This window comes from Acinonyx jubatus, chromosome D2 (assembly GCF_027475565.1).
Source record: "Acinonyx jubatus isolate Ajub_Pintada_27869175 chromosome D2, VMU_Ajub_asm_v1.0, whole genome shotgun sequence".
NCBI classification, from domain to species: domain Eukaryota; kingdom Metazoa; phylum Chordata; class Mammalia; order Carnivora; family Felidae; genus Acinonyx; species Acinonyx jubatus.
The window spans coordinates 48224662-48242981 of NC_069393.1; the positions used below are offsets into that span (position 1 = coordinate 48224662).

Here is an 18320-nt window from a genome sequence, read left to right on the forward strand (position 1 = left end):
CTTGTTTTATGCTGGAGTCCTGTTCATTTCTCATAGCGGCCCTTCATTTTGGGTGCCATACACTGGCAGTTATTAACCACAGTTGTTGTTGTTGTTGTTGTTTTTTAAATATAAAATGTGCTATTTTTTTTCATACTAGCTCAAACACTCCCAGGTTAGCAGTTACGGGTTATTGCAGACTTCACATAAGCTTGGGACAGATCTGTTTCCAAATTAGAAAATCGCCTTCCACCTAGCAAGTAGAGAACCATGTCCAAATTCAAGGCAGCTCTGCACACAGCTTACTGCCTGCCATCACTTTTAATTTGACATAAACTAAGACCATCAAGACTTTAAGATGTGAATGGAGTTTATTTAAAACAACTTTTTGATGGCCACTTAATGATTTTGCAAACTTTGTGTCCCTACTTGTAGCCCAGATATACTAACTTCACCAGTTCTGGGGTCTTCATCTGGTATCATTTCAAAGGGACAAGCTTCATTTATAGACAAAATACTTTATTAAGTCCTGAAGATTTTGCTAAATAAGCATTTATGTAAACTAGAATCTTACCCCAGCCCCTCTCATCCTCCTATGGCCTCATAGCCCCACCTTACCTGCCTTTCTTCCCACTGGTGTTCTGCAGGTTCAGATAGTTTTAGATAGGGCAGCAGCAATACCCAGGAATGCCAGAGGTTCCGGGACGCAGGCTGAACCTGGAAGGTCCGCTCTGATGAGTAGGTAACGTGAGATTCTGGGGAGGCAGAGCTCATGGCACCTGATGTGAGCCATGTTCACAGGGTCTTTACCCATCCCATGGGTCTACCATTCTCCCAAGTCTCCAGCAATAGTGCATAGGGATGCTAAGGCCCTGGGTGGTCAAGACCCAGAAACCAGGTAGAACACCTGAGAGCTTAAGAAACCTGCAATGACAAAGATTTGATAGGGCAGTGAAGTTTTAAGGAGTATATTCACCCCGTATAAACCTCCCTTGTTAGGTTTAGGGTCCAGATAAGGAAGGAGTGGGCTCCAAGAACCTGGGATGGGTTATCCGGAGGAATGTGCTATATTATCCGAAATTGTTGGGCCAGCAGTAGTGGCTCCCTCCTACTAGAAGTAAAACTATTTGGAGGCCTCACCTGTGGTAGGTGATTTATAAGATGTCCTCCTCATCAAAGTCCACTTCCGGTATTGTTTCTAGAATGGATTGGCAGACTGCCTGTCAAATCCAGCCTGCTGCCTGTTTTTACATGGTCCATGACCTGAGAATGGGTTTTACAGATGAATCAATTTAATGTCCGGGAGCCCCAGTTAAAAACTCCCCAAATGAATCCCATTCTTATTAGTAGACTAAAAAATTTAAATGTGTCTTGGCCTGCAAAACCTAATATAATTTGCTATGTAGTACCTTCAAGGAAATTCTGATTTTTCTGTTCCAGAAAACTAGTATCAGGACTTAGCATGACACAGAAGGGAGAGGCCCCGCTGCAGGAGGAAATGCAGATGCTACCAAACAGCCAGGGCCTGATTGATCTGGGGGGGGGGGGGGGGGCGCGGTCTGGAGGATGCTGGACCAGAAGGTTGAGTGTAAATGATAACCAGCATCTCCTGTGACTAAGGATTTAAATTTTGAATAAAATGCTTGGAATCCATCCTAACAATCTGCTGCAGTCAACTCTTGAATCTTGGAGACAGCAACCTACTGGAGGAAGGGATGCTGGCTGTTGAGAAAGGGGTCATCAGATTCAGGTGGGCATGTTAGGATTTACTATATGAAGGCAGGAAAAACCGCTAAAAGTGTGCTGTAGAGGGGCACCTGGCAGGCCCAGTTGAAAGAGCATGGCAACGCTTGATCTTGGGCTCGTGACTTCAAGCCCCATGTGGGTATAGTGATCACTTAAATAAATTTTTAAAAATGTTCTGTGGGAGGGCCCAAGGACACTTTTAAGTTGATAAAGGAATGTGCTAGGGAAGCGCACAAGCATTTTAAGCTTAATGGAAACACAGCCATGGTTGGCAGTACAAGAAAGGGTTAAAGGGATTCCATCACATGTGAGGTAAGCATGATTGCCATAATGGACAGTGAACCCAAAGGCAGTAAGGGGCTTCACCTGGCCAGATCTGTGGTTAAGACTAGGACCTCTGTATGGACAGGGTCCACACACAGGCACAGCTATAAGGTCTGTCAACTTTCTGCCCCCAGATATTACTCTTTGACTCTATGAGCAGAAAGCTAATTGAAAATCAGGATTTTCTTTGTTAGAGTGGGAATGTGAGAAGGCCAAGTTTGCAGGCCAATTTCATCTCACTGTAGGTCAAACAAGTTTGCAGACCCCTGCAGGTACCTCCCTGAGTGAATTAGTACAAAGGGGTACATTAGGCAGTTGACAGCTGCCCTTCCCCCTGCACTGGATCCTTGGCTTGTGAATTAAGAGCCATAATGGCAGGAAAGGCCAAGGGGAACCTCTTGGTGTTCCCCGTTCAATACTGTGAATAAGGAGAAATGCCACAACATCTGAGGGTTGAACCATGCTTGCAGACTATTTAGAAAGGCAAACGGGCATCTGGGTGGCTCAGTTAAGCGTCCGACTTCGGCTTAGGTCATGATCTCACAGTTCGTGGGTTTGACCGCCGCATACGGCTCTGTGCTGACAGCTCAGAGCCTGGTGCCTGCTTCAGATTTTGTGTCTCCCTCTCTGCCCTCTTCCGCTTACGCTCTGTCTCTCAAAGGTGAATGTTCAAAAAAAAAATTTTTTTTTTTTAATTTAGAAAGGCAAGCAAATGCCTTTTTAATTTACTTGTGTGGTTTCAGCAAACAGCAGATGCATTCTGGTAGAGGATAGTGGATGACCAGGAAATTAACCAAGTTATCTCAGCACAATTCAGTGCTTAATGAGGTGCCCTTGCCAGTATAAATCAAGTCTCCAGCACTTGAGAACTCCTGACCTAATGAATATATTTCCTTTAATCAGCATCAAGGAGGAGATTAAAAATTTTAACCTCATAACATTAGAACACATTCCCTGACTTCTCCAGGGCTGTGGTAACTCTCCTGCTCTCTGTTACATAGTAGAGTCTGGAGAGACATTGATCACCTTGCCGTGCTCCACTGTATTAATGACATCTTCATTGTGTTTGTTGTGGGAGGAAGCAGAATTCTGTGTGCTAAAGGGAGGAAGAATTCAGGGCTCTGCCACATCATGGAAGTTTTTTAAAGTCTGAGAGTCTTGGGCAGGGATAGGCAAAACTAGGGTCCTGGGGCCACATCTGGCCTGCTACCAGTTCTTTGTAAATGTTTTATTGGTACACAGCTATGTCCGTTTGTTTTGTCTGTGGCTGCTCTTGTGCTACATTGACAGAGAGGTGGGCAGTTTGATTTGAGACCGTGTGGCTCACAAAGCCTCATGTATGTACAATCTGAGACTACAGGAAGTGTTTGCTAACTTTTGGCTTTGGGCGGATCTGGGACATTTCTTCCTCCAAAGTAAAGGTCAAGACACTTCATCACTAAAACACATAATTTTGGGGAAGACATTTTGGATTTTGGATTTATTTCATTACATGAAAATACTGCTCCTACCCAATTATTAGGTGACCAAAAGGCTGCAGGGGTCCTGCAAGCTGCCCTGCCATCTGCCACAGAGGACAGAGTAGGCCCCATGATCGAGGTATCTGTGTTCATAAATGGTTTTGTGTGGTGTCTCTTGACAAGTCTCAATGAACAATCCCAGCTCAGACCCTGAGTGTTCAGGCCCTGAGTGAATCAAGGCCGTGCCCCTATATCAGAGCTATTTACTGTTCCAAATGCTCACTCTGCATTAACCGCCACCCATGCTCTGTGGTGTTGGCAGAGGCATCAAATCATAAGGTTCTTTTAAGGCATCTCAGTTTTGTTTTTAGTTTTTGTGTAAAGCTTCTTGCACATACTCCATTAGATTTGTTTCCAGTATTATATTTTACATGGTATCTCTGATTTGCTTAGCTTGTTGCTGGGACTTCTTAGGACTAAAAAAAAAAAAAACAAAACAAAAAACAAAAAACTATGGATTTTTTTTTTAAAGCAAACTCTACACCCAACGTGGGGTTTGAACTCACAACCCCAAGATCAAAAGTTGCATGCTCTACCGATTGAGTCATCCATGTGCCCTAAGTGCCCCAAGAAATACTGTGGATTTTTATATTGAGTGTGGCCTTGCTGAATTCAATAAATTTACTTATCAATGCAGGTTTAAATGTAGATTTTCTATGTAAAAAAAATGCTGTTTGCAAACAATGATAGTTGTTTTGTTTTTTTCCTAATCCCTATGTACTTTATTCTTTTGTTGCCTTGTGGCTTGCTCTTAGATCAAAGTTTGTCTTTTATCATTAGAAACGTGATGCTGAACAAAGTGGAGTGAGAGGACATCCTTGTTTTATTCCCAGTTTCAGAGAGAAAGCTTTTGTTATTTCTCCCTTAAAATATTGTCAGGGTACTGGCTGGCTCAGTCAGTGGAGCATGCGACTCTTGATCTTGGGGTTATTAATTCAAGCCCCACGTTGGGTGTAGAGATTACTTTAAAAAAAAATCCTTAAGATAAAGATTGTTTTTTTGGTCTCATACCCTTTATTAAGAGAATTTGGGGCTCCTGGGTGGCTCAGTCGGTTAAGTGTCCGACTTCAGCTCAGGTCATGATCTCACGGTTCGTGGGTTTGAGCCGTGTGTTGGGCTCTGTGCTAACAGCTCAGAGCCTGGAGCCTGCTTCGGATTCTGTCTCCCTCTCTCCTCTGTCCCTCCCCGGCTTGTGCTCTGTCTCTCTGTCTCTCAAAAATGAATAAACATTCGAAAATTTAAATTAGGAGAATTTCCATTTGCTTCAGGTTTAGTATATGTACATTTTTTAATCATTAGTAAATGTTGAGTTTTAAATTATTTAATGCATTTCTCTCCTTACATTATCTTGATATTCCTTATTATCTATCTCCCAATTCATTCTTTCTCTGCGGCTAAGCCTAACTTGTTAAGCATCAGTTATGTTCTTAACTCCAGTTAAGAACTTTTAATTGTGAGGCACCTGACTGGCTTTAGTTGGTGGAGTGTGCGACTCTTGATCCTGGGGTTGAGTTCAAGCCCTGTGTTGGGTGTAGAGATCATAAGTAAATAAACTTAAAAAAAAATGTTTTTGGTTCTAAAATTTGATTTTTTTTACATAATGCAAAAAATTTAATTTGTTCACAGTTCTGGAGATGAGAAGTCAAAATCAAGGTGTTGGCAAGGTCATGCTTCCTCTGTAGTTGCAAGGAAGAATCCTTCCATGCCTCTTTCTAGCTTCCATGGTTGCCAGAAAACTTGGCGTTCCTTGGTTTGCAGCTGCACCATTCCTATCTATGCCTCTATTGTCACATAGCCTTCTACCTGTGTCCAAATTTTCTTCTTTATAAGTCCTTGAATTAGGGCCCACCCTAATCAAGTATGACCGTATCTTAAAATGATTGTATCTGCAGAAACCCTATTTCCAAATAAGGTCATAGTCTCAGGTACTGGGGGTTAAAACCTGAGCGTACCTTTTTGAAGTACACACAGCTTACCCCACAATGCATCCACTCTGTTTTCTTCTGAGACTCTCCATATACCATCTCTCCTTGAACATACCAGTCACAGTTTAAAGTCGTGGTCTGATCAGTCTAATATCTGCATCTTCTTTTTCTGTGTTTATGTTGTCTGGCGTCGTTTTTTTATGCCTGGATATTTTTGATAGGGTTTAGATATTGTGTACATATATTGGAGGCATAGGATAATTACAAGACCCATGTGCTATTATCATTTAAGAGGGGACTGGTGGCAGGCATGCAGCCAGACTTTTAAAAATTACCCTGAGAACACAAAAAGCTCAAAATGGCCAATATGTACTCAGTGGAAACCATAAAATGATAACTTGAGAAGAGCCAAATCTGTGACCCAAACTCAGAAAATTCTGTAGGCACCAATTTGAATTTACACTCTGGTAGGGGTGGGAGACCATAACAAGTAAATCAATAAAACATAAATAGTATATGACTTAGGGCTGAGTACAAAGAAGCAGCAGCAATTGGTAATGAGGACAAATGGTGGTGGTGCACTTGTAGGGTGGCCAGGAGGCCTCCAAAAAGGGCCTAAAGGAGGGGAATTCATTGGTGGTGATGCAGGGATGCTGGGCAATTGGGAAAATGGCCAGCAGAGGGAGGAGTGCAGTGCCTTAAGGCTGAGGTTGCGGACAACAGGTGTTCAGACAATACAATACCTAGGAAGCAGGGCGAGTGTAGGAAAGGACAGTGGGTGAGGATGGAATGTTGGTAGGGACTGGGGTCAAAGTAGGGCCTATGGGCCATGTTAAGGGGGCTTTTCTGGGGTGCCTGGGTGGCTCAGTTGGTTAAGCATCTGACTTTGGTCCAGGTCATGATCTCACGGTTCCTGAGTTCGAGCCCTGCATTGGATTAACTGCTGTCAGCACAGAGCACACTTTGGGTCCTCTGCCTCCCTCTCTCTCTGCTCCTCCCCTGCTTGTGCACTCGCTCACGCTCTCTCAAAAATAAAAACATTTAAAAACTTTTAAACAAAAAAAAAGGGGATTTTTCTGTAAGGTAAATAGGGTATCCCTGGTGCATTTTGAGCAGGATTGCTGTAATCTTCCCGTTAGAATATTCCTCTGGCTGGGTTGAGACTTGAGTGATAAATCCCTCTACAGAGCCGGGCATAGAACTTAGTCAGTCACTCCCTCCCTCATGTTAGCTGTTGGTCCTTACTTCTCCTGGGTTTTACAGCATTTTACACAAAAATTGAGGGTGAGTGGTGCCTGGCCGGCTCAGTCAGAGTATGAACTACTCAGTAGAGTGAGTGCTCTCAGTCAGTAGAGCACTCTTGATCTCAGGGTTGTAAGTTTGAGCCCCACATTGGATGTAGAGATTGCTTAAAAATTAAAAAATTGAGAGTTAGATGCTGCTATACATTCTGGGAAACAAATATTACAGTGTTTAAGTTACTAGTCTTAGAATAAAACAACTTTTTCTCATTAATAGGCCCTTACTTGAAAAGCTCTCCCTCAGACTACTACGCAGCAATACAAAGTAATGAGGTGTGTGTGTGTGTGTGTGTGTGTGTGTGTGTGTGTGTGTGTGAGGGAGAGAGAGAGAGAGAACAGTATTTATATATAACAGAGTTAATAGAATTATCAAACTTTCACCTTGATTATTTCTGGGTGCTGGGTTAGAAATTGATTTACTTATTATCTCTGTAATGTTCAAGTTTTCTGTTACAAGCATAAAAGATGTGTGCAATTAGAAAAAGAATAAGATTATTTAAATTTAAAAATGGGGAGGGGGTACCTGGCTGGCTCACTCAGTAGAGCATGCAATTTCTTTTTTTTAATTAAGTAATCTCTATACCCAGCTTCAAATTCATGACCCCAAGATCAAGACCCTCTTGCTTTTCTGACTGAGCCAGCTAGAAGACCAGAACATGTAACTCTTGTCAAGTAGTCAAGAAGTCACCACATTGGGCATAGCACTTAACATTAAAAGTACATATACATACATATATACATACAATGGGGAGGGATATATATAGTCCCGAAGCAGGCACAGTTACTGGCTTTTCTCCCAGATAGTGATAAATACCAGAAAGGCAGGGTAGCCCAGTCCTTCAGAAATAGCTCAGGAGCAAGATGGCCTGTGAGAACCCCTGAGAGCCTTGGTTTCCTCCTCTGCACGGATGGAATGATACAAATTGAGTTAAGGTGTGAAATGTTTGTTAACAATGCCCTTCACATACTAAGTATTCAATTACATAGAAATTATCTTTTGCTATCTCTGGTTCTCTGGGCAGCTCCTCCTCTGGGAGAAGAGGGCAAAAGGAAGGGAATTGGGACTAAAGTCCCACCCCTCCAAGGAGAACTGGGCCCGGGGAAGGGGTCTCTGAGGCACGGGGAGGGATTTCACACAGGAACCCTGAGCAGAGACCCCTCTCATTCTATGGCTACCTTTCCCTCTCCCGACTGGGGGTGGGGGTGAGGTGAGGAGGTGGGGACTGGACTTGTTTTTCATGGGAATCCACAGCCCAACTCCAGGGCCCAGCTGTCTAACACACAGGCTAACTTATTCCCCATTACCATCCCTATCACACTCCCTGACTTCTACCCATAATTAAGCCAGACCCCCTGACGTCCTCCATGAGCCTTGCCCCCTTGCCCCTTGCCCCAGCCTTGGTCAGGCAGAAGCAGCCTAAACCACCAGGTACCCACCTGTAATTGGACAAAGTCAGGCTCACTATGCTGGGCACTGAAGGAGTCCCACATATTGGAGGTGTAGGGGTTGTGGAGTCCCTCACCCCAGAGTGCTTGCTTATAGGACTTGAGGGAACTGTGCAACTTGTTCAGCCGAAATTGCAATAAAGCTGTGTTTGGCAGGTTGAGAGCAAAGCAGGACTGGGACTGGGGTCCGCTGCCAAGTGGAGCCAGGAAACTAAAATGTTATGATGGATGTGGAATGTCGTCGTGTCCAGAAACCCTTTACCGGAGCGGGCGCCCAGGTTGGAATCCCTGAATATCCAGTCAAAGTGACTTAGGTCCCATGGCACCTGGCTGGTCAGTCAGTAGAGCATGCTATTCTTGATCCCCCAGTGGTGAGTTCAAGCTCCACGTCGGGTGTAGAGAATACTAAAAAAATAGTAAATAAACTCCCCCCCCCCCAAAAAAAAGTGATTTAAGTCCCCCAGGCAAGGGTGGGGTTTCCTTCTTACTAGTAAGATTTCCAACAGCAGAGCTTCTTAGGCTCGTGATGGTAAAGACCTAACTGTTTCAGGAAGAAAGCAGTTGGAAGGGGGGTGGGGGCGGTACCTGATTGGCTCAGCCAGAGAAGCAGGCAACTCTTGATTTCCAGTCATGAGTTCGAGCCCCACATTGGGTGTAGAGATTATTTTTTAAGTTTATTTATTTACTTTTGGGGGGGAGGGGCAAAGAGAGAGAGAGGTAGAGAGAGAATCCCAAGCCAGCTGCTCACTCAGTGCAGAGCCCTATGTGGGGCTCCAACCCAGGAACTGTGAGATCATGACCTGAGCTGAGATAAAGAATCACAGGCTTAACAGACTGAGCCACCCAGGCACCCTGGTGTAGAGATTACTTAAATAAACTTAAAAACAAAAAGAAAGCAGTTTTCCCTTACTCAGAAGGTGGCATTTTGACCACGTGGCTTCCATGTCTGCCACTCTAGCCCCACCAACAGCCACAGACTTTGCTTTCCTGGTGGAGCTCATTTTTAGCTTCTCAAATGCAATCCACGCACACCAGCATCCTACATGTCCAAGGACAGGGACCTGCACCCCACTCCCCAGGGCTGCAGAGCGTGTTTGGAAGCCACCTTCTGAGGCTCTGACTCTGTGGTGCTTGAGGCTGCTGCCCTGTGTTGGGCTGCGTGCCCTGTGCTCTCAGCCTTCCTCCTGTTCCCACGTCCTGCACTCAGGAGGGGACGGTGTTTCTGCCTGTAGTGGCCGCACCTGCCTCCTTACTCTTTGATCTCGTCGCACAGGTTCCAGTCATACTGACTTGCCTCTGGTCTTTGCAAAAGGTCGATTGCACACGCTGATCTCTCCACCAGGAGAGATGTTTGTGCGGCTTGCGCCTCTAATCATTCACCTTTGAGGATTCAGCTCAAATGTCACCTCTTAACCCGAACACATCACCCGTTGGTGCCCACGCATTCCAGCCGCTGAAACACACTTGTATCTCCTTCACAGCATACATAGACTCAGAATCCTGGGACGTTAAGGGCCTTATAGGATGGGTCCTGGTGGTGATGAGCTTGGCACAGCTGCCAACCTCATGGCTCCCTGCTGCCCTTGGTCACTCAGACAGTGGCTGCACTTTCAACCAGGTGTCTTGGGTCTCACTCAGGTTCTTGAAGTTCTTGCTGCAGCTCTGGGCAAGCCTTGGAACTCTCCCCTACCTCTCCCTCCTTATATATCCTGTTTCAAGGGCCCTAAGCAGATCTATGAATCTCATTTTTAGACCTCAGGGTCTGGGATGGGCTGCCAACCAGAAGATAGGGTCCTCAGCTTTCAGACTCCCCTGCTATAGCCTCCTAACCCAAGTCTACAAGTCAGGGGCCTGAATTCTAGGACACATACTTTCCACAGGACCCACACCACCCTTAAGAAGTGGAGGGAGGGTTTGGAGCAGTGCACCATTAGAGAGAGCTGGCTTGAAGCAACACCAAGATGCACCAACATGGCTGTCCCATCACCCCAGATCCAGACTGTGCACCACTGTTTGGCCGGGACAGGGCAGATCTCTGCTGCTGGGCCTGCCTCCACCCCAGGGCCTATGCAGGGAGGGCTGGACTGAGTGCACCTGACTCCTTCCATCCTGGGCTATGGAGGTTGGCATGAAGGATGAGGCAGCAGGACAGATGGCTACTGAGGTGGGAGAGACATTTCCCCAGCCCCACTCTGCACATGTAGGGACCTTTCAAGTGAGGTGTTCCAGGAGTGGACTTGGACATACTGGGGGACCTAGATTTGTGCGCTATGCAGGGCTCCTTGGGATGTGGCTCATAGTAGGGTCCTATAGGATAGTACCTAGGGTGGGCAGAGGGTCTGTGGGTTGGTCTGAGGGTTATATTGGGTTTTACTGGGGTGAATCAACAAAAGAATTGCTTCATTTCCTGAGTGGTGTGAATGATAGACAGTATTCACTGAGTGAGGTGGCACCTTAGTGGAGGGCGAGCCCCTGGGGGTCATTCTAGGTTAGAGGATGTCATGGGTACCTGGCTCATTGGGACTTCTAGGGTCTCTAGGCAAGGTGTGGGAATTGTAAGATCTTTTGATAGAACACTGGGGTATCTTGCACAGTGCATGGATGAGGCAATGGATCAATTATCAGGAGGTTTTCAAAGTGGAGGGCATGTGGGGAGTGGGCCTTAGGACAGACATGCGGCCATAGGAAATCTTAGCAATCCACTGGACCCCCTACCCACCAGCCACTGAAGGGCCTGCACATTCCTGAGCAAGATGTGAGAGTCCTTGCCCAGCCTGCCTATTCCCAACCAGACCCACAGAAAGTCACAAGACCACTGGAGGGAGGAGTGAGACAGTTTAATTTAGAAATAAGCTTTAGACAGTGTCCTGATCAGACAGGAGCTGAAGGGCCCAGCTTTGGAGAGAAAGGCCATCATCTAAGGGCCCCAAGGGGGGAGGAAACAGCATGGGAGCTGGTACGGAAAGTGCCACAAAGCTGGTCCTGTGCTCAGCAGGTACTGGCAGAGCCTGAGGAGAGAATGGGGTGAAGTCCTCATAGACCTGGTCACTACAAGACAACCCCCTCAGCCTCCGGAAACCCCAAGGCTGGGCTGGCTCAGGACAGTCCTGCCTTACACATGGCATAACATTTAACAACTCAAATACTATGGCCACCCTCCCTGAGTGCCTGGAAGCCTCTCAAAGAAGCCAAAGAAGCCCGTCTCACCTGGAGTGATGAGTGGAGTGGCTCTCTCAGGTAAGGAGCTGAGAAAGGGACACATGAAATTAGTATCTCCCCCCCCCCCCCAAACTTCTGTCCTTATCCCGCATCAAGACTTCTGGTGCCCCCTCCCCAGGGCTTTGTGGGGCTTTGTGCTCACAGCTCCAAACCTGTTTTCAATCCTCTCTCTTTGCCCCTCCCCTGCTTGAGCATGTGCGCAAGTGCCCTGTCTCTGTCTCTCTCTCAACATAAATAAAATAAACTTTAAAAAACAAAACAATACCAAGGGTTATAGCTCTCTCCCTATTTGGGGAGCTTTGGGGCTGATTATCTGTGAATAACAAATCCCACTGCAAGCCCAGGGGGCAGCCAAGAGGCTCTCCTCTTCCTCTGAATTGCAGAACTTTACCCCAAAATAGGTGTGCTCAGCTCCAGGTGCATACAACAGGGGCCCTATCTCACCTGTGCTTCTTATTGTACTTGCATTTGCATTTTCCACCTGGGAGAGGACGAGATGGTCAATGCAAAGAACCTGGGGAGCCTGGGCCATGCCCCCCCTCCCCTCCTGCCTCCCGCCCCATGCCCTGCCTGCCAGCCCACCACTCACTCAGGGCTATCAAGATTCCAGCGATGCACAGGAGCCCTCCAACAATCATCCCACCCAGCTGCAGGCTTTCCCAGTCTGGGGGAGCAGAGGGTGAGCTGGCACCAGCCTGGCTCCACTCCACTCACTCATTCAAAAGATATTTATCATCACCTGCTTGTACAAATGCACTTGCATTCCAGGCAACAAGAAAGACAAGTCAGTAAATAGATACACCATATAATATCTGGTGGCAACAGCACTAGGGGAAAAACATAAGCAGAAGAGCACAGAAAAAGAAGGAAGGCTTTTCTGAAAGGTGGCACTTGAGCTGAAGCTAGGGGGGAGATGAGTGTGTAGGAATACTAGAGGACAGTGCCAGGCCAAGGAAGAGGAAACCCGCCTGGGGGGAGGGGGGGGTTGTAGGGTAAAGAGCCAGGTGCTGGGGAAGGCGGCAAGTGAAAGAGTAAAGGGAGGATCAGGTGAGATACCTGGGGACCCAAGAGCCTCCAGCCCCTCCCCCACAAATCTTCCTAAATATCCTGTGGGCACCTTCCCTCCTTGCTGGAATGAAGTTCTCCCAAAGATCATGTTGCATGTTGGCCTTTCACTCTTTTCATAGACCATGCTGACTCTGCAATCCCCAGTCCCAGCCCCATCTTGCTGCTCTTCCCTCATCAGCCCTCACTAAGCTCTAGCAAAGAGGTCCAGCCAGGATAGGCAAAGGTAGGGTAGGGGTGCGGGGTGGGGGTGAGGGATATCAGCTCTTACCATAATAGAAGGGACTGTCTTTATCTGTGGGAAAGGGGGAAAAGAATAAAAAAAAAAAAAAGAAGAAGAAAGAATAAGGACCAGAACCAGGAGGCAGCATGTGGAGTCTTAGAGGGAAAATGTGGGGCAGCAGGAGCAGGGCAGTTTGGGGCCTCACTCACCGACCAGATCATTGGCTTCCAAGGCAGGCAGGCCTGGGTGGGAAAAAGCAGAGGGATCTGTATTAATTCGTGACACTGGTCTCAAAATGAATCAGCAGGCAGGACCTCAGCCCAGAAGGGCAAAGATGAGAACCAGCCTCGTGGGTAGGGGGGACCCTGGAGTCACCAGTTCCCTTCCTTCTTCACACCTTTCCCAGCCCCATACAACCCTGGGATTTTATCTCTCACCCCATAGCCATGCCCCCCCTCCCCAACTCACCCTTCCTGCTATTTCTCTTGCTTCCTGCTAGCCTTTCTTGCATATGAAATGGGATGGTGTGTTGGTATCTTTTTACCCTCTTCTGAGAAGCTTCCTACACAGACTCTGGCCAGTGCCCTGTTAGGGAATAGGGAAAGCTTCTCTCTCTCTCTTTTTAAAGTTTATTTGTTTATTTTGAGAGAGAGAGTGTGAGTGGGGGAGGGACACAGGGAGAGGGAGAATCCCAAGCAGGCTCAGCATCGTCATTGCAAAGCCCAATGCAGGGCTCAAACCTATGAACCGTGAGATCATGACCTGAGCCGAAGTCGGACACTTAACTGACTGAGCTACCAGGCGCCCCAGGAAATGCTTCTCTCTTTATGCCAACAGATGGTTACCGTTTTCCAAAGTTCAGTCATGTAGGACAATTTTGCAATATCCACTTCCTAACTGTATTATTATTTCCTTAGTGCCGCTCTTTAAATTGATGGTTTAAACGAAAACACATTTGTTCGACATCAGCACCCCCCACCCCCCCCCCCCCTTGGGAGATGCTGCCCTCGCTTTCACTGCCTTGGTGGGAGGGTGAGTGGCAGCAGGTTCACTTCTGGGGGCAGGGGGGACTCACCTGCCAATGTGAGGAGAAGGGCCCGGGTCACTCTCTTCATGATACAGCTTCAGGGCAGGGCTGCAGGGGAGGGGGACAGGCTGGGGTCAGATAGCCCTGACCTGCCAGAGGCTCACAGTCCCTGAGGCAAAGAACCAGGGCACAAATCCCAAGGGTGCACTTGGCTTATGAGGTGGTTTGGGGAAAGTTACCAATTTCTAGTAGTAATGACTAGTGGAGTGACATATATTGAGCTACTACTAGTTAAGTATTTAGAACAGTGCTTGCACGTAGTAAGTGGTTTGTTAAAGTCTTCGTTAAAGTCTTTAATCAGATGCCTGACTCTCGGTCAGAGGAGCAGAGCTACTGTGCTAACTCAGGTTTTGGTGCCTGCCTTCCTAACCCCCACTCAAAAGGCGAAGGCACCCTGAGCTATTTTTCCCAAAGGTCTGGGCCTCAGGCACTATCAGGATGAATTCCAAGATAGTCTCTGCAAAGGGCCACCCTGGGCTGAGCAGCAGAGGAGGGAGCAGCTGAGCAGGCGAAAGGTGGTGGTGGAGGCAGGTGAGAGCCACCCACCTCAGCCCCAGCCAGGGATCTTGTTCCAAGGCGGCCCCAAATTCCACTCTGAGTACAGACTATTGACAGGAAACTGACAGATGGAAGGATCATTACTCCTCTTTTTTCTTTCTCCTTGGGGTGAGAACTATCCATGTTCCTATTTACTAGTTCGGAGGGTGGCTGTTTCCTTGAGATAAGACCCCTTCCAGCTTTCTGCATGTTGTTAGCTGCAGGCAAGCATAGGGATTGTCAGCTGTTGCAAACTGAAGCCCTTGTTGTGATATGCTGAGCCCAAAGGGCTGGAACTCTAATCCCCTCAAAACCACTGATCGGCTGTGTGACTCAGTGGGTTACTTAACCACTCTGCGCTTCAGTGTCCTGTAAAACGAGGATAATTAATAGTAACTGCAAAAGGTTATGATTGAATTAAATGAGTTACTATATGTGAAGCCTAAGAATAATGCCTAGCACATAGTAAGGAATGAAATGTGTGTTACGATAAACAAATACATAGCCCTTTACTTGCTAGGTGGAATGTTGCCTGATTCATGAATTGCTTAATAAAGCCAATTTGATACATAAATACATGCATACATACATAGGTCCTTTTGTCCTGTTTGGGAGGACTATTAATGTGCAGCTTCTGGACGTGGGAGTTTGTCGGCTTTTAACAGTCTCTGCAGCTAGCCCTCCTTTGGACTCGTCCCCCCCCCTCACCACCCTGGGATTCCTCAATAATGAGGGTTGCAACTCCACTTTACATACTCCTTAGCCAAAGGCTGGCTTCTGTTTCCTCCAGCCCCTAACCCTAACCCACGGTCCATATGATGGTGGTCATAGAGCAAGTAGCCTCCAATCCTCAAAACCCTCAAACATGCATCCTGTTACTGATGATACCCAGGCACCTGCCACCCCTTCCTCAGAGAGGTACCTCCTCCACCCTCACCCTTCTTCCCCCACCCTTCTGCTTAGCAGCCCTGAAATCCTAGCAGACACTTGCTTACCTGCGAGCCAGGTGCAAAAGGCAGGTTTGGAGAGGCTGCTGGGGCTGTGTTGAATCCAGGTGGGTTCCGGCTCTTTAAACCCAGCAACTCCGCCCAGGGCAACAATGCCATCAGGCAGGAGGGAACTAGTCAGATTACTAGTCAGATTCCTTGAGATTGCTGTAGCTCCTTCTCCACCCCCCCCCCCCCCCCCAATCCTCGTGCTCTGGAGACAGCTTGTCCTGCCACACCCCATGCAGAGCTGAACTCCTAGGGGCCCCAGGGCCATCAGAGGCTAAGGTGGTGGTGGGAGAGGGATGGACCGGGTCTCAGACCTTTCTCTTGAGCAGAAGGTGGACTTGCAGCTTCTTTAGCTCACCTAGATCCTAAAAGAGGGGTCCAGAGGGGGCTGGGACACAGGATGTTTCTGGGTTCTTGTGTCAGCAGTGGAGGTTCCAGGACTTCTGTGTGGGGTGTAATCAGATCAACTAGGAGTCAGGGACTGGCCTGAGGCTCCATTTGCTCAATGGTCCCATAGCTCTTCCCTGGACTGGATGTTTATTGAGTGGGAGGGTGGGGCTGGTGGCACCCTTCAGGATCGGCCACCCTCTGACCAGGCCCTGACACCCATTTATTCCAGGGAAACTGATGGCTGGGATTAGAAACCATCCTGGCCTAGGGTGGTTTCCTGCCTACTCCATGGAGTATGGGAGGAGGGATGGTACCAGGAGGAAGACTGTCAGCTCAGGCTGAAGAATGGGCTGCTTCCCTCTGTGCACCCCCATATCTGTCTCATGTGGTGCTGGCCAAACTCCTCTTTCGCCCCTCACCCCACCACATGCTTTTGGCCTGTGCCCTTGGCCCTATTCTGCTCTCCCTCCTCCCCAATTCCTCTGTGTTTGTTGCTTTTACCACTGTATGGTGATCAGCTGAAGGCAGGACTGTTGCCTCCCTTAATCCCCATGGCCAGTCATAGACACCAATAAATAGATTTTGATTGAATTGTTGAATCAATGAGGACAAGAAGCCACCAGAGGCTCCCAGTGCTGGGGGTCAAGGGGGAAAACAAAGCCTTGAAAGGTAGGGCGGGGAGGAAGAGGGAGGATATTCCTGGTGTGAACATTACACCTCCTCATGAAACCCTTCCATGGTGCTCCCTGTCTTCAAGATTCAGTTTCTACAGAGTTCAAGTCCAGGGGCTCTGGGGCCAGGAAGAGCTAGAGTTGATGCCCAGCCTGCCATTTGCTCAGTGGGTGAGCTGAGGTAGCTCCTTCATCATCCTGAGTCTCAGTTCCCTTTCTTCTAAAGTGGAGTTCATGACAGGACTTCTCAAGGTTCGGGGTGTAGGTCCTGCCCTCAGTATGTATTTGTGGAGTGAATGCCTCCTAGGTCTGGCATGAGGAAAGTTTGTTAACCTCAAGATTCAGAAGAACCACTAATTGCACATACTTTGGAGTCAAATCCAGGCTCTGTTAGTTAGTTGCTATGTGCACTGGAACAGCTAATTTCCCCTCTTCCTGCCTATTTATTCATCCATAAAGTAGGAACCATGACCGCGCCTACTCTGAATGTTTGTGGTGATGATGACATCTGATTGTGCTGCTCAGTTCACTGTAACTATAGCTGTGAATGGCCCTGATATACACACTGAGACATCTGCAGCATAAGAGGAAGGGGGTCATCAGTACAGACCACCCCCGTGAAGAAACCACATTCCAGAGAAGAGAAAGGTCTTGTTCAAGGTCACACTGTGCCTTGGTAGCAGAGTGGAGCTCTCAGCCCAACCTATCAAACCCTTCCGTTGAGTTCTTCTGCCCCGTCAGGCTCCAGGGAGGAATAAGCAGAAATGAAGCAGGCATTTGTAAAAAGGGGACACTTGGAAGTCCCGAGTGCCCTTTTTGCTTTGGGAGGTCTCCAGGAAGTATGAAAAGGACCTCCGATCCGCTTCAAAGGCCCTAGCACTTTTGCCCTACCCTGCACCTTCTGCCCTCTTCAGGGATCCTGCACTCCCATCTGTCACCATGAGATATTATCGTCTTTTTTTTTTTTAAAGCTTATTTATTTATTTTGAGAGAGAGCGAGCCAAGGAGGGGCAGAGAGAGGGGGGGAGAGAATCCCAAGGAGGCTCCACGCTGTTAATGTAGAGCCTAATGTGGCGCTGGAACCCATAAACCGTGAGATCATGACCTGAGCCGAAACCAGGAGCTGGACACTTAACCAAATGAGCCACCCGGCTGACTCAGAGATTTTATCTTTTTTTTTTTTAATTTAAAAAAAAAAATTTTTTTTTAACGTTTATTTATTTTTGAGACAGAGAGAGAGCATGAACGGGGGAGGGTCAGAGAGGGAGACACAGAATCTGAAACAGGCTCCAGGCTCTGAGCTGTCAGCACAGAGCCTGACGTGGGGCTCGAACTCACGGACCGCGAGATCATGACCTGAGCCGAAGTTGGCCGCTCAACCGACTGAGCCACCCAGGCGCCCGATTTTATCATCTTTAACAGGTAGAAAGAAAACTTCACCTGAACCAGGTGGTATTGACACTAGTCCAAGGTAAAGGAGGGGTAGGTTGAGCCTGGGGCAGAACCAGGGAGAGGGAGCCCAGCTGCCCGTGTGACTTCTGCAAGCACAATGGTAAGTCACCACCTCATCTTTTCCTTTTGCCAAAACTGACTGTAGGTGTAAGGTGCACCGTGGCTGAGTGGTAAGTACATCTGTCTCCTCTGAGGGACCTCAAAGGCCGGCCATTCACTCAGTGGCAGGCAGCAATGCCTTCTATGCTGGAAGTGGTACAAAGTCAGTTCCCAGGTTAGTGAATTTATCTTCTAAGACTTAAAATCAGCACTTATGGATGGTCATGAAACTGGTTGTTGAAACCTTCAGAAGTTTTGCATGGTAAGAAGTGTTTACTAAACTGTCTTTTCATTCATTAGGAGTGTTTAGGATGAACAGTTGCCCTCTCAACTGAGAGGCT

At 47.6% G+C, this 18320-nt stretch overlaps 1 protein-coding gene across 2 annotated transcripts; it reads right to left on the reverse strand.

The window, feature by feature from the left end:
• Positions 1-11061: 11061 nt before the first annotated feature.
• Positions 11062-15650, reverse strand: FXYD4 (FXYD domain containing ion transport regulator 4). 2 transcript variants are annotated; one of them, XM_015069046.3, is made up of 8 exons: positions 15368-15465; positions 13824-13883; positions 12958-12990; positions 12797-12820; positions 12050-12124; positions 11905-11941; positions 11449-11486; positions 11062-11249 (listed from the first exon to the last, which is right to left on the reverse strand). In XM_015069046.3, exons 2-8 carry the CDS (start codon positions 13861-13863, stop codon positions 11230-11232), a joined length of 267 nt encoding a protein of 88 aa, XP_014924532.1. In that variant the 5' UTR covers positions 13864-13883; positions 15368-15465; the 3' UTR covers positions 11062-11229. The 2 variants fall into 2 exon arrangements, with proteins under 2 accessions (XP_014924532.1, XP_053063290.1); XM_053207315.1 differs by lacking the exon at positions 13824-13883 and having other exon boundaries at positions 15368-15650.
• Between the last annotated feature and the right edge of the window lie 2670 nt (positions 15651-18320).